The sequence below is a fragment of the Dromiciops gliroides genome, chromosome 4, assembly GCF_019393635.1.
Source record: "Dromiciops gliroides isolate mDroGli1 chromosome 4, mDroGli1.pri, whole genome shotgun sequence".
Classification (NCBI taxonomy): Eukaryota; Metazoa; Chordata; class Mammalia; order Microbiotheria; family Microbiotheriidae; genus Dromiciops; species Dromiciops gliroides.
Genome location: NC_057864.1, coordinates 94,217,084 through 94,229,892, shown reverse-complemented (window position 1 = coordinate 94,229,892; position 12,809 = coordinate 94,217,084). Strand labels below are relative to the sequence as shown.

The 12,809-nt window shown below is 37.9% G+C and overlaps 1 protein-coding gene across 1 annotated transcript in view; it reads right to left on the bottom strand.

Annotated features, from left to right (window-relative positions):
* Positions 1 to 3,158, bottom strand: part of CRB1 (crumbs cell polarity complex component 1) — a 312,251-nt gene extending 309,093 nt beyond the window's left edge. Inside the window, exon 1 of the mRNA XM_044003104.1 lies at positions 2,884 to 3,158. Within this exon, the coding sequence (XP_043859039.1) occupies positions 2,884 to 2,953 (70 nt within the window). The 5' untranslated portion in view covers positions 2,954 to 3,158. The remainder of the gene's footprint in view (positions 1 to 2,883) is intronic.
* Positions 3,159 to 12,809: the final 9,651 nt, after the last annotated feature.

The following is a 12,809-nucleotide window of genomic DNA, read 5'->3' as shown; positions in this document are numbered from 1 at the left end:
GTAAGAATTATAAGACAGGATCTCTGTCTTCAAGGAATTCATAATTTAATTGACACACACATAAGACTAAGTAATGTGTTTAATAATAATATGAATATTGTGAAAAGGTTGTATTTGATTAAATGCATCTGAACACTTACAAAATAAGATGACATGAAATTGTTCTGGGTTATGTTCTCATTTTGCAATTAAGTATTTTTTAGACAGATTCACCCATTCATTCAGTCAACAAAATACATTAAACACTATATGTGCAAGACACTTTACTAGGCACTCTGCATAATACATGATCGTATTTAGTACAATCAAATAGGGGAGATAATGCATGCAGAAATAAGGGTTTTAAAATATATTGTAAATTAAATGTTACAAGTGCTATATGAATTGCACAAATTCTTCTAGAACTCTCTTGTTCATAATAGATGCTTAATGTTTGCTGAATTGAATGAAACAATCATTTTTCACTTGGAATAATAGAGTGAGAAATTGTATCTGAGGTGATATTTGAGTTGTTCCTGGAAGGAAAGGTAGGATTTTGCCAGGGGATAAAGGGCATTTCAGACAGGGGAAAAACTGAAGAGTTACAAAAGCTCAATTTGCATTCAGGGAGTGGCAAGAAGTGTAGAATAATTGGAAAATATGGTTTGATAGGGGGTGTGGTGATTGAAAAGGCTAAAAAGGTAGATTCGGACCAGATTATGGAGGGGTTTAGAAGGCCATACTTGAAAGTTTGGATTTCATTCAGTTGGCAATGAGTTTAATATAGGTAAACCTCTACATAAATGCTGGTGATGATGACGGCAATGATGAGCATGATGATATTGAAGGTTTCTGATCAGAGGAATAACAGCAACACTGTGTCAAGTCAAGTTAAAGAGCAGTCATTGTTCTACAATGTGCTAGGCACTGTACTTAAACCCTGGGCAGTAAAAGATTCACACTATGTCCACATATATGTAAACCCACCTCTTTAAAAATGTAATCTAATGCAAATTCCTTCTGTCAATAGCATTATCAACAGATGCTAGGGAGTTCTGCAAGGGAGACTCAATCATCCTATCATATCCCAATTATTTAGTACATGTCCACGACTATGTGCTCAGGACTGTGCTAGGCACCAAGAAAGAAAGTTAAATCCTACATGTGTTGAGTGATAGGTTCACAGATCCAGGGAAGTGCTAAAATATATTTGCTTTATATATTAAATACTCATCTTAAGAGTAGGATTCTCTTAGATGTTCAATACATGTGTACCAGACTTTGCAAAAGGATTAGCATGCTGGACTTTAGTCAGAAAGATTTGGGTTCAAAGACCATCTCTGACAATTCCTCATTGAGTTGCCTTGGGCAAGTCACATAACTTCTCTGTTTCTCAGCTTCCTCATCTGCATAATGGTGAAGATGGTATTTATAGTGCCTACCTTGAAGGGTTCTTATAAAGATCAAATGAGATAATAAGGTATGTAAAATATTTTGCATGTTTTAGAGGTCTAAATAAATAGCAGTCTTTATCATTAAATAGATATATTGTTTTGTAAAATGAAAATGTTATTTGCTGATGAATACACTGTATACCCATTTGCCCTTTCATTTTGTCACCTCCCTCCTTGCTCTCTATTACTCTTCCAGCTAGCGTACTTCCCTCTACCTCCTGTTGCTTGATGTCCATTTCAAGTTTGATGGGAAAGGCATAATCCATTACATCATAACTTTACAAAAGCAAAGTAGCTTTTATTTTTTAAATCAGGATTCAAACATATTAGAGCCCAAGATTTTTATGCTGATTACTGTCTGAAGTTTGGCTTGTTTGCATCCTTCCAGCCCACCCAGGGTTGGTTCTTATACATGCCTATGTTTGGGTTTCATTTCTGATTTATGTTCCTCTGTAAACTGTACAAGCAACAATCTGACTGATGCAGCAACAGAAGGTGACCCAGATTATACCACATTGTACGCTAATGCCAAGTAGTCTTTTTCAATGGCAGCTGCTCTATGCTTTGTCTTATTGATATTCAGATTCAACAGACACAAATCACACGGCCCTTTTGACAGACACACACTCTGCCTCTCTTCATTTTCAACATGTTCAGCAGCGCCTGGCTTTCATAAACTCACAGCTGAGGCCACTTGGCCTCCTCCAATTTTACTTAAAGGCATGCACCTGACAATTATCCGGGGAAACACAAGGCTGACCAAAACATTTTCTTTGCTTATTTTTGAAGTTTGTTGAAATGAGTGAGTCCTTTAGCTTCCAGAACCCAAATCGCAAATGATGAAAATGAGAGCCCAATTGTGTCATTAGGGAAGCCTTTATGAATGCAAATGATCATTTAGTCAATCAGGAGCACGGAGAATATTACCTTGATTTTGGCAATTGAATTTGGTTTTTTCAAAGTTCATTAGAAGTAGCTGGGGAGAAAATCAGGTAATAGGGAATTAAAGGAAACGTCATCCAAAATATTTTGCTTTTGAGCAAATAGGTTTTAGCATGCAGAATCTATCATTGGGAAAATGCAAGTAATTATAGATTATTTGCGTATGGCTCTCTCTCACTGACCATCCAGCCTCATTTCCAGAAGCCTTTTCTATCTATGATCATTTGCATAGCTAAATAAATACTGTGAATCACAAAATCAAAGACCAAAATGCTTTATGTCCCAATATCACTAACATTTTTGGATACAATCCTTTAATTGTCATGCACGTGCTAAGATCAGAGCGCTCCCAATTGTATGAAATGGCAAAACTCTCAGACCAAATCCTTTTTGGCTTCCTTTTCAAATACAAGCCTGTCCTTCACCTCCCCACATTACTGACTGCAAGCACAAAGTGTTCACCTAGCCACGGCAAGGACCAGAATGTCAATAAATGGAGCAAGCTTACTTTTTACATGGAGGAGCAGCAACAGATTGAGGTAGAAGAGGAGAAGAGAGTTAATTCTTGAAAGAGCCATAGTCGGTTATAGAGGACATCCTCCGAGGAGTTGCCAGTGCGGTCTAGCGTCTGAGCTGATCCTGACAGTGCCCTCTTCCCCTCACAGACTGGGAAATCAGCCACTTGGTGCCCTCTCTACCCCTGCCCCTCCAGAGCCTGTTCCCTGAAAACGTACAGACTTTGATTCAAAAGGCAGTTGCGCTTGTTAGGATCTTACTACTGAAGGTTTGGGCAATTTTTCAAACCTGGTGCAGAGTTTTTTGTTGGCTGGACTGGATTCATTCTCCTGGCTTTACATTATAGCTCTGTTCTGCTAAATAATTTCTCACTAGAATGACTCACAGTAGGTCAGGGTCTCCTTTCTCTGTTAAGAAAGGATTTAATTTCTGATGACAGCCCTAATGCTCAAAGGTGATGATCTAAGCAGGCTTAAAAGGGCAAAGCTCACCCTCCTAGAATGTTTGACTTCACCTTTATCATTCCAGTCAGACTCAGTTGTACTTTTTCTTTGTAAGAATCCCACTTAGACTGCCTGAACAATTTAAGGTCGTGAACAGATACTATCCAGATAAGGAGAAAATATGACTGCTTAGTAGAAAAGACAACCTGGCAGTTTCTTTTTCTTTTCTTTTCTTTTTTTTCACCTGCAGGAACCCATTTTGTCTTCTGCTGATGATGTTTTTGAGCCTGGGGTATTTTGTTTTACCTTTTAATTTCTTATGTGTGACTAGAAATATTTTCATTATATTTTAGATTAATAGGCATCATGGATGCTGACCATTTCCTATTAGATTTAAATTCTTGAAATTTAATTTTCTTTGAATTGCCTTTGATGTTATCTTTGAATTATCTTTGAAAACCTCATGAATAAAGCTCAAACTCAAATGGATTGAGTAGGGGTTTGTCTCAGGATAACAAATTTAGAGAGCATTGAATTTAAGGGGTCTTGATAATACCTGAAGCCCCTCATTGAAGCTCTTCTACTCCTCTTCCTCAACTGAGGATACTCTGAGTAGCATTTACCCTTGACATGGTTTCAGTACTCACACCCAACAATCTAGTAGCCTTTCTCTGGCACACATTTGCTGGACAAGGATAGCACATTTACAGAATTTATAGTTGGCTGGATCACAGAACTTCAAAATCGAAAGGGACTTCAGTCCAACCCATTGTCAAAAAAGAATCCTCAAAAGACAAAAGAAAACATGCACTTCCTATGTGCTAGGAACTTTACTAAACTAGGTCTGGGGATATAAATTCAAGCAGAAAGGTAGTCCCTGCCCTTAATCGGCTTATATTCTAATGAGGGAAAGCAATAGAGAAAAAGAGTCTAAGAAGCTGGAATGTGGGAGGGAGATGATACTCACTTGGGGCATGATGTTCAATTCCTCAAACTCGGAAGCTCAGGAAGGAAAAGAAGGTTCTGAGAATAAAGAATGGCTGGCCTGGGCCCTTTTTCAAAATGTAATTTCAGGGCAGCTAGGTGGCACAGAAGGTAGAGCACTGGCCCTAGAGTTAGGAAGACCTGAGTTCAAATCAGGCCTCAGACACTTGACAATTTACTAGCTGTGTGACCCTGGGCAAGTCACTTAACCCCAATTGCCTCACCAAAAAAAAAAACCAAACTAATTTCTGGGATGGACTCTCCAATGGGATAAAGGGGCCACAGAGGCAGAGAGAGAGGGCAGCCATGTCATAATATCAAAGTCTAGAGAATAAAGGATGACTGCTCTCAGCCGCTCCTCAAAATAGAAGCACAGGGGAGGAACTCACAAATGGGAAAAGGTGGCTGGCATGGAAAAGGGATGTTCTAGGGCAAAGAGGTCCCAGGTGCTAGGGGAAACTCCACAGTGAGACTGCAGGTGAGGCACGTTGTTGAAGTCTGCAAAAGGGCCAAATGATCATCTAGTCTTGGCTTAAAGATCTTCAGGGAAGTGGAATGCACCACTTCTCAAGGCAGAATATTCCACTTTGGGATGGTTCTTAGGAAAGTTGTCTTGATATCAAGCCTAAATTTGTCCCTTTGCAATTTCTAGTCATTACTCCTACCTCTGCCTTCAGCAACTAAGCAAAACCTCTTTCACCTGATAATCCTTTGATTACTTAAATATTGTTGTCATGTCTTCCTCTACCACCACCCCAAGCTTAATATTGTAAATGTCTAAAAACTGATTCTTAGCATGCTATTGACTAAGTAGACAGACTAAACTTTGGAGTTTGCAATATTCAATGTGGATCTTGTATGTCCTCCTCCTGCTGTTGCTACTGCTTTTGCTGGGCTTATAAGCATTCAAAAACTACAGCCACAAGCTTGGCGCAAATTTGGTCAACAAATTGATCCAATGCCATGTTTGAAAAGAACAGTCAGATGATGTCACAGACTCCAGAAAGACTATAAGAACTTAGCACCACAATGTCCCAGAACAGCAAGTCAAAGATCACTGACTTGTGTTGCCTCTACCCTTGAAACCTAATCATTCCAAAGCTATCTCCTATAAGAAAGACTGAAACTCAGGACAGCTGTGCAGGAATCTCACCACAGGACTACCTAAGCAACTATCAGACTCGTTATGAGAGTACCTACCTTTTAAATCCACATGAGCTTTTTCAATGCCCAGTGAGAGGTCTCTGGTTTTTCAATGACGTGGCCAATTTCTGGTTGTATTCCATACCTCATTCTTGTACTAAGATTTCCAGATGAGTAGTAGATAAATGGTAGATAGGGAGGTAGATAATCTTTTTTGCATTCCTTTTTTCAAAAATTATTATTATTATTTTGCAGAACAATGAGGGTTAGGTGACTTTCCCAGGGTCACACAGCTAGTGTCAAGTATCTGAGGCTGGATTTGAACTCAGGTCCTCCTGAATCCAAGGTCAGTGCTTTATCCACTGTGCCACCTAGCTGACCCCGCTTGTGCTTTTAAAATAGGTGAGCCTTGCATTCCTAATAAATGCTGTTGGGATTGGAAGAGAAAAGAGAGAGAAAGAGAGAGAGAGAGAGAGAGAGAGAGAGAGCAGCATAGCATCATGGCATCATGGGCTGACCTTGGACTCAGGAAGCCCTGGGTTCAAGTTCTACCTCTGATATGTGTTGGTTGTATGATCATAGCTAAATCACAACTTCATGATACTCCCAGCAGCAATCTAATTACAGATAAGTTGTTCATCTGTACCAATGGAGAAAGTTTCCACAACAGGAAAACTCCAAAACTGAATGAAATTACAGGTCTAAACCCATCTACATAAATCCTTAATGCTCCCCTGCAAAAAAAAAAAAAAAAAAAAAAAAAACCCAACTATTCCTACTTATGTTCATGAAAACTTTAGCTACTTAAATATGGTGAGCACTGGTCCCTAAATAGTGCTATGTAGAGCACTTCTATTGCTCTGCCAGAACTGGTCTACTAATTACTTGTAACTCGACCTCATCCTGTTGTTTAAAGTTATCTTCCTCACCCGCCCACCCCAGTAACAGCTTGAAGTCTTATATTATATCTTTCTTTCTAAAGGTAGCACAATATTTCATAGAACCACTCCAAGAGGAGGGGATTTCATTAGGGAGTTGGGGAAGAATAGAGATGGGGCTGAGACAGCAGCCACCAGTCTCTTTTTGGTGTCCAGGGGTATCTGGTATGAAAAGAAAAAAACTAATGAATTTACAGAATAGCTTCAGGCGCCCCATGAGGTCATAGCCTTTGTTATTCTAAAGCCATGCTCTCTAGATCATTGTCTCTCTCCTTCATGGGGTGCAAAGAAATTCTCAAAACAAAATAAATTTCCATTCACTTCCATTTTGAAAAATATGAAACTTTCATATCCTAACAGGTTGACCAAAATTAGATTAAGTAATCAGGGCAGGCCTTACTCACAGGTGCCCAAAGAATGTAATTTTAAGGGTTTTGGAAAGACAAAAAAAAATTCCCATGTGCTCCATGATGTTTGAAATATTTGAAATTTTACTGATCCTCTTTGGAGAGAAAACATTGTAAAATGGTGTTGCTCAAAATAGTTTGATGGTTGTCCAATGCCTCCAGGATAAAACACAAACTTCTTAGGCTGGCATTGAAGTCTCTCCAAAATCTTACTCCAATTCTTCATCCTAACCATTAACCAAAGAGCATTTGTTAGCATTTATTACATGACAAGGAGCCTCCATCCCTCTCTGTTCTCCCAGTTCATCACCCGGCTCTGGCCTCTCGTTGCTCTTTTCCTCTCTGTAATCTTAGGCTCATAATTAGCTAGATCTATATATCATTGTCCTCAACTTTTGAATCTCTCACTGCCTTCCCTTTGTGTTATTCATGTCCTGGCAACCTTCCACCCTGGGTCTCCCTTTCTTTCTGGTCACATCCTAGTTAAGGTCCACATAACCTCTCCCCCAACTACTGCAATGCTTTCCTAGCTGGTCTCCCTGCTTTCAGTTTCTTCATTTTTTCAATACATTCTCAATACAGATGCCAGAATAATCTTCCTAAGGCAAAGGATCCTGCCATGTCACTTGCCTGCTAGAAACTCCTCAGCTTGGCATTTAAAGCTCTCTGTTTCCACCTCATCTTTCTAGCCTGATTTCATACTATTCTTTCACACATTCATGTCAATTATTCAGTATTGCCATACTCAACATTCTGTCTTCCATTTTGCTGCTTTTGCATAGGTGTCCCCCATGCCTGAAATACATTCCCTCTTCATATTCACTTCTCAGAATCTTAAGCTTTCATCAGGCCTCAGGTCAAATCAGGTCAGGTATCACCTCTTCTGTGATATCTTCTCTGATCTCTCTATCCCACCTCATTTACTAGGGCCCTCCCCTTGCTTGAAATATCTTTTATTATACTTATTTGTGCACATGTTGTATTCTCCAAATAGAAAGTAATACCCGTGAGAATAGGAACTGTTGAGTCCAGGGGTTCTTAATCTTTTTTTGTGCCATGGACCCTTTTGGCAGTCAAGGAAGTCTATTAACCCCTTCTCTCAACAATGTTTCTAAATGCACACACACACACACACACACACACAAATACATAGGATTACAAAATGGGCAGGGAGAAGGGGAAAGGGAAGGGAATAAGCATTTATATAGTACAAAGTCAGGCACTGTGCTAAGCACTTTACAAATATTATCTCATTGGATCCTCACAACAACTCGGAAAAGTAGTTCTTGTCATGATCCTCATTTTATAGTCGAGGAAACTGAAGCAAATAGAGGTTAAGTAACTTTTCCAGGGTCAAATGTCTGACACTCTCTAGTTGTGTGACCTGAGGCCCAGCTCTCTCTCCACTGTGCCACCTACTGCTATTTCAATTATATTGAAATAAAATTATCAGAATATTTGTATTATGTACATATATATGTATGTGTATGTATGTATGTATGTATACCCTCATACATACTGGTTTAGTGTTTGTGTTTGTACCACTATGTTTGGAGCCTAGTGGCTCCAAAGAAAGACAGATAGGTGCCACAGTGGATAAAGCACTGAGCTGAGAGTCAGGAATACCTGAGTTACCCTAACAGTGAGTAAGTTACTTAAACCTCTATTTGTTTGAGTTTCCTCAACTGTTAAATGGGGATAATAATAGCACCAACATCCCAGGAATAAATTAGATCGTATAAAAATATATTAGTAATAATTATATAGTATAATTATATGTGTGATATAATATATAATTATGATAATATAAATGCCTGACACATAGTAAGCACTTAATAAATGTATGTTTCCTTCCTAATAAACATAGTAGAATCATAAATTTGAGCTAGAGGAGGCCACAGAAGTCATGTATTCCAGGGCCCTCATTTTACACATAAGGAAATTGAGGCCTAGATAGGGTGAATAGCCCAAGGTCTCACAGTGAATAGCAGAGAAAGCATTCAAACATAGACCATCTGACTCCAAATTCAGTATCTTTCCAATATACCATGCTTCTCTTTCTTAATAAATGCTCTTTTTACAGAAGTAAGCAAATTTAATTGAATTTAAGCTGTTATCATGATCTTTAAAAAAAAAATCCCAGGGGCAGCTAGGTGGCGTAGTAGATAAAGCACTGGTCCTGGATTCAGGAGTAGCTGAGTTCAAATCCAGCCTCAGACACTTAACACTTACTAGCTGTGTGACCCTGGGCAAGTCACTTAACCCCCATTGCCCTGCCAAAAAAAACCACACACACAACCCCCCCCCAAAAAAAACAAACAAACAAAATCCCTAGATGCCAAAGAAGGAAATGGAAGAAGCATCAGAGATTGGGGTAAAAGGATGTTTAACTGGGAGGCTATGAGCTTATTTTCTCAATTTTGCTTAAGGTCTATTCTATACATGATTAAATACTTTTGTTAACTGAGATACACACATAGCAGCAGCCCTAGGATTTGCTTCCTGTGGGCATGAGTTCCTTTCACTGGAAGCTTTTGAGAAGAGGCAGATCATTAAAGAAGACAGGATTGAGAGTAGTAGAGGAGGATTCTTACATTGAAGAAGAGGTCAGAATAGAAAGTGCCTAAGGTCCCTTCCACCTATGGAATTTTATGCGTCTATGATTTGGTAAAAGATGTGGTTTTTGGCTATTCTCATTTACAGTTACACTTTAGCCTAGAAGATATTTTTTTTAATTGGACATATGTTACCATGTGGTTTCTAGCCAGGGAGATCTTGAAAAGGTATTATAAAGGCATAAGTCCCTTCCTCTGATATGGTGATAAAATATCCTTATGCTGTCAATGTAAATGACTGTGAATATCTTTAGTTTTATGAGAACAATGAAAATGTAATCGATGCATACAATTTCTAGTGCTACCTGCTAGAGGTGCTATAACAAAGGTCACAAAATCATGGATGGAGAATTGTCAGAGACCTTTGAGTTCATTGAATTCTAGCTTCTCATGATATAGATGAAAAAACTGAGTTCCAGAGAGGTTAAGAGGTATATCCAGGGTCACATAGCTAGTGAGCACCCAAAGGAGCATTTGTACCTAGTTCTTCTTGTGCTCATATTCAGGACTATATTCATTATATCACACTGCCTCTCTAAGTAGTCATGATTGGATTCTTTATGGAAAAATCCTAGACATAAAGTATCTAGAATCTTTGGGACTTGTAAAGTCTATTAATTATTTTCTTTCCTCACTTTCTACATTTATAAATTCAATATAAAATGTTTGTCAGAGTTTGAATAAAAAAATTTAATATATGTAATGAGTACTGTAACTAAAGATTGAGCCTCTAGATAACTGATAATTAGAGATGGAAATAGTACAAAATGTTATCCAAAATATGAGCTCCAGTGAAACCTTTCTCTAAATGAATACTTTTTATTCCATGATAACTATTGCTAATTTTCCATATCTCTTCTTATGGATCCTTTAGATCTCTAGGACAGTTTTTCTCATTTTCTCTTATTCTACCTTTCTCAGTCTTCAGTCTATTATCAATATCTGTCCTGGTTCTATGACCATGGAATCAAAACCAAGGTTTTTGCAAGTCAGATACTAAGAAATTTATGGCAATGGGTTGGGATAGTTTTAAAAATGGAAAAGAAGACAGTTCAACATCTATGGAAATATGCTCCTCATCAGTAACATGTAAGGATGAAAAGTATAACAAAATTGGGTATGGTACAGGTTAGGGCTTAAGGTATGGGAGGAAAGGATCTGTAAGTGTGTCCTCAGATCTTGATCACTTATTTTAGCATTCAACCCCCTCATTACACATAAGGAAACTGAGGCTCAGAAAGAAGCTAATTACATGAATGCACAGTTAATGAAAGACCTCCTATCTATCTATTCTGAATTCCATGTTCCATGGTCCTAGGTTGCCTCCCTTCTCTCCTGTCATAATTCCCCCAAATTTCTATAGTCTATCCCTTTAACCACTGATATAATTTTGCTGCCTTGAATCACATGTTTCAGAACCAAACCTGAGGTATCTATACTCTACCTTAAAGAAAACCTCAGAATGTACTTCAAAGTATTTAGCTATCACCAGCACTTTGTTATGGAGTGACTACAGAACCTACCCAAGCATCTGCAAATAAGGTTGTCTCCTCTAGCCCCCTAAATTAAAACCTCCCAGGACTGAAATATCATATGAGTGTGGACCAGCAGCCATGAATCATAACTTTAAAGTCTTCACTAACATTTATTTTATCATTTTTAATCATTTTATTATTTACAAAGCAGAAGACCCATTAGTTCAACATAAAAAACATTTAATTTAAAAGCATAGCAAGATAGGAGACAAGAAAAATTTGACCCATTTACATGGGAGTTCACTCTTGCATACCAGCAGTGAGAAGAAAGTAGGTAAATAGAAGCATAAATAGCATGAGATCTTTATTAGAGAACACTTGTCCTTTTGTGTCTCAGGTAACTCATTCCTCTGATACAGAACTACCAGTATGTTTTTGGTGATCTAATTGGGCTAGCTACTTTCTGTGTCCAGCTGGTGACCTTTCCTGCTCTCTTTTCCCTGCTGGATGCTTTTGCCACTGACCCATTCCACTCCTACTGGACATCTTTGCTGTTCCTGATGCTGTCTGGTTCCATCTGCTGATCTTGAGTTATGATAAAGCTTCCCAGGAAGGTCTCAGTCAGCTCTTTGGCTTGATAGTCCCAAAGTCCAGTCTCTCTTTTGTGATGCAAATCATTTCCCTTTCCAACCCTTCCAGCCATCTGTATCTAGGCAGCTAGCTAGGGAAACTCTTCACTTTTTAAAAGTCTTACCATTTGTAATGACTATTCTCACTTTTCCTCTCATTATGGTTGGAAAACTGCTTTTAATTCTCATCTTACATCTGATGTGAACAAATAATTGCTAGGGGTTCTGCTTAGTAAAATTGTTAAGAAGCTAGGTTCTTTTCAACCCCTACAATGACCCTGGTTTTCTAATAAATCAATTTGGAACAAATCAAAAAAGGCCAAATGGAACTATTACTAGAGCTGACCAGAGATGTCTTCACTACATCCTTTTTGCTACATTTCTGCCTTTGATATACACTCCGGAGAGCAACAAAATTGTTGGTCTTCCTAGACTTAGTCACTTGTTATTGGTATATTTTAATACACCAATCTCTTCCCAAAAGCAAACATCATTCCCTCAACCACTGAAGTTTCCTATAAAACAAGATTTAGGCAAAAACATTAAACATAGAAACTTCAATGCACAGCACATACAACTTTAAACTTTTGTGATTTACCATATCTTGACAAAAAAATCAACAATGGCCATTATATTTTACCTTGATTCTGTTGTTTTCACTTCTGTCTTCACTTACATTATTGTAATAATTAAGCATATAGTTCTTTTAGTTCTGATTTCATTGTTCTACCTTAATTCATGTGAATTCCTTTATGTATCTCTGAACTCTTCACAGCCATCATTCCTTACAGTACAATAATATTTCATGAGGTTCATATCATAATATGTTCAACCATTTCCCAATACATGGGCATATGGTTTGCTTATGTCTTTTGCTACTATAAACAGTATTGCTATGAAGATTTTGGAATATATTTGGTCTTTCTGTCATTTGTCTTTTTATTGATACAACTCTAGTAGTGGTATCAAAAGGAATGAAAAAGTAACTTGTATTAATTTAAATAGTTTTCCAGAATAGCTGGACAAAAAGTTAGCTCCATTATTTTACCTTTATTTCCAATGTTTCTTCTATATTGATTAATTCTGCTTTCAAAATTATCTGCCATTTTGGTGAATGTAAGGTATATTTCTTTTATTGTAGAGATAGAATATTCTACATGGTTATTGATAATTTACATTTCATCTTTTTTTGTTGTTGTTTTTGGTGGGGCAATGCAGGTTAAGTGACTTGCCTAGAGTCACACAGCTAGTAGGTGTCAAGTGTCTGAGGCCGGATTTGAACTC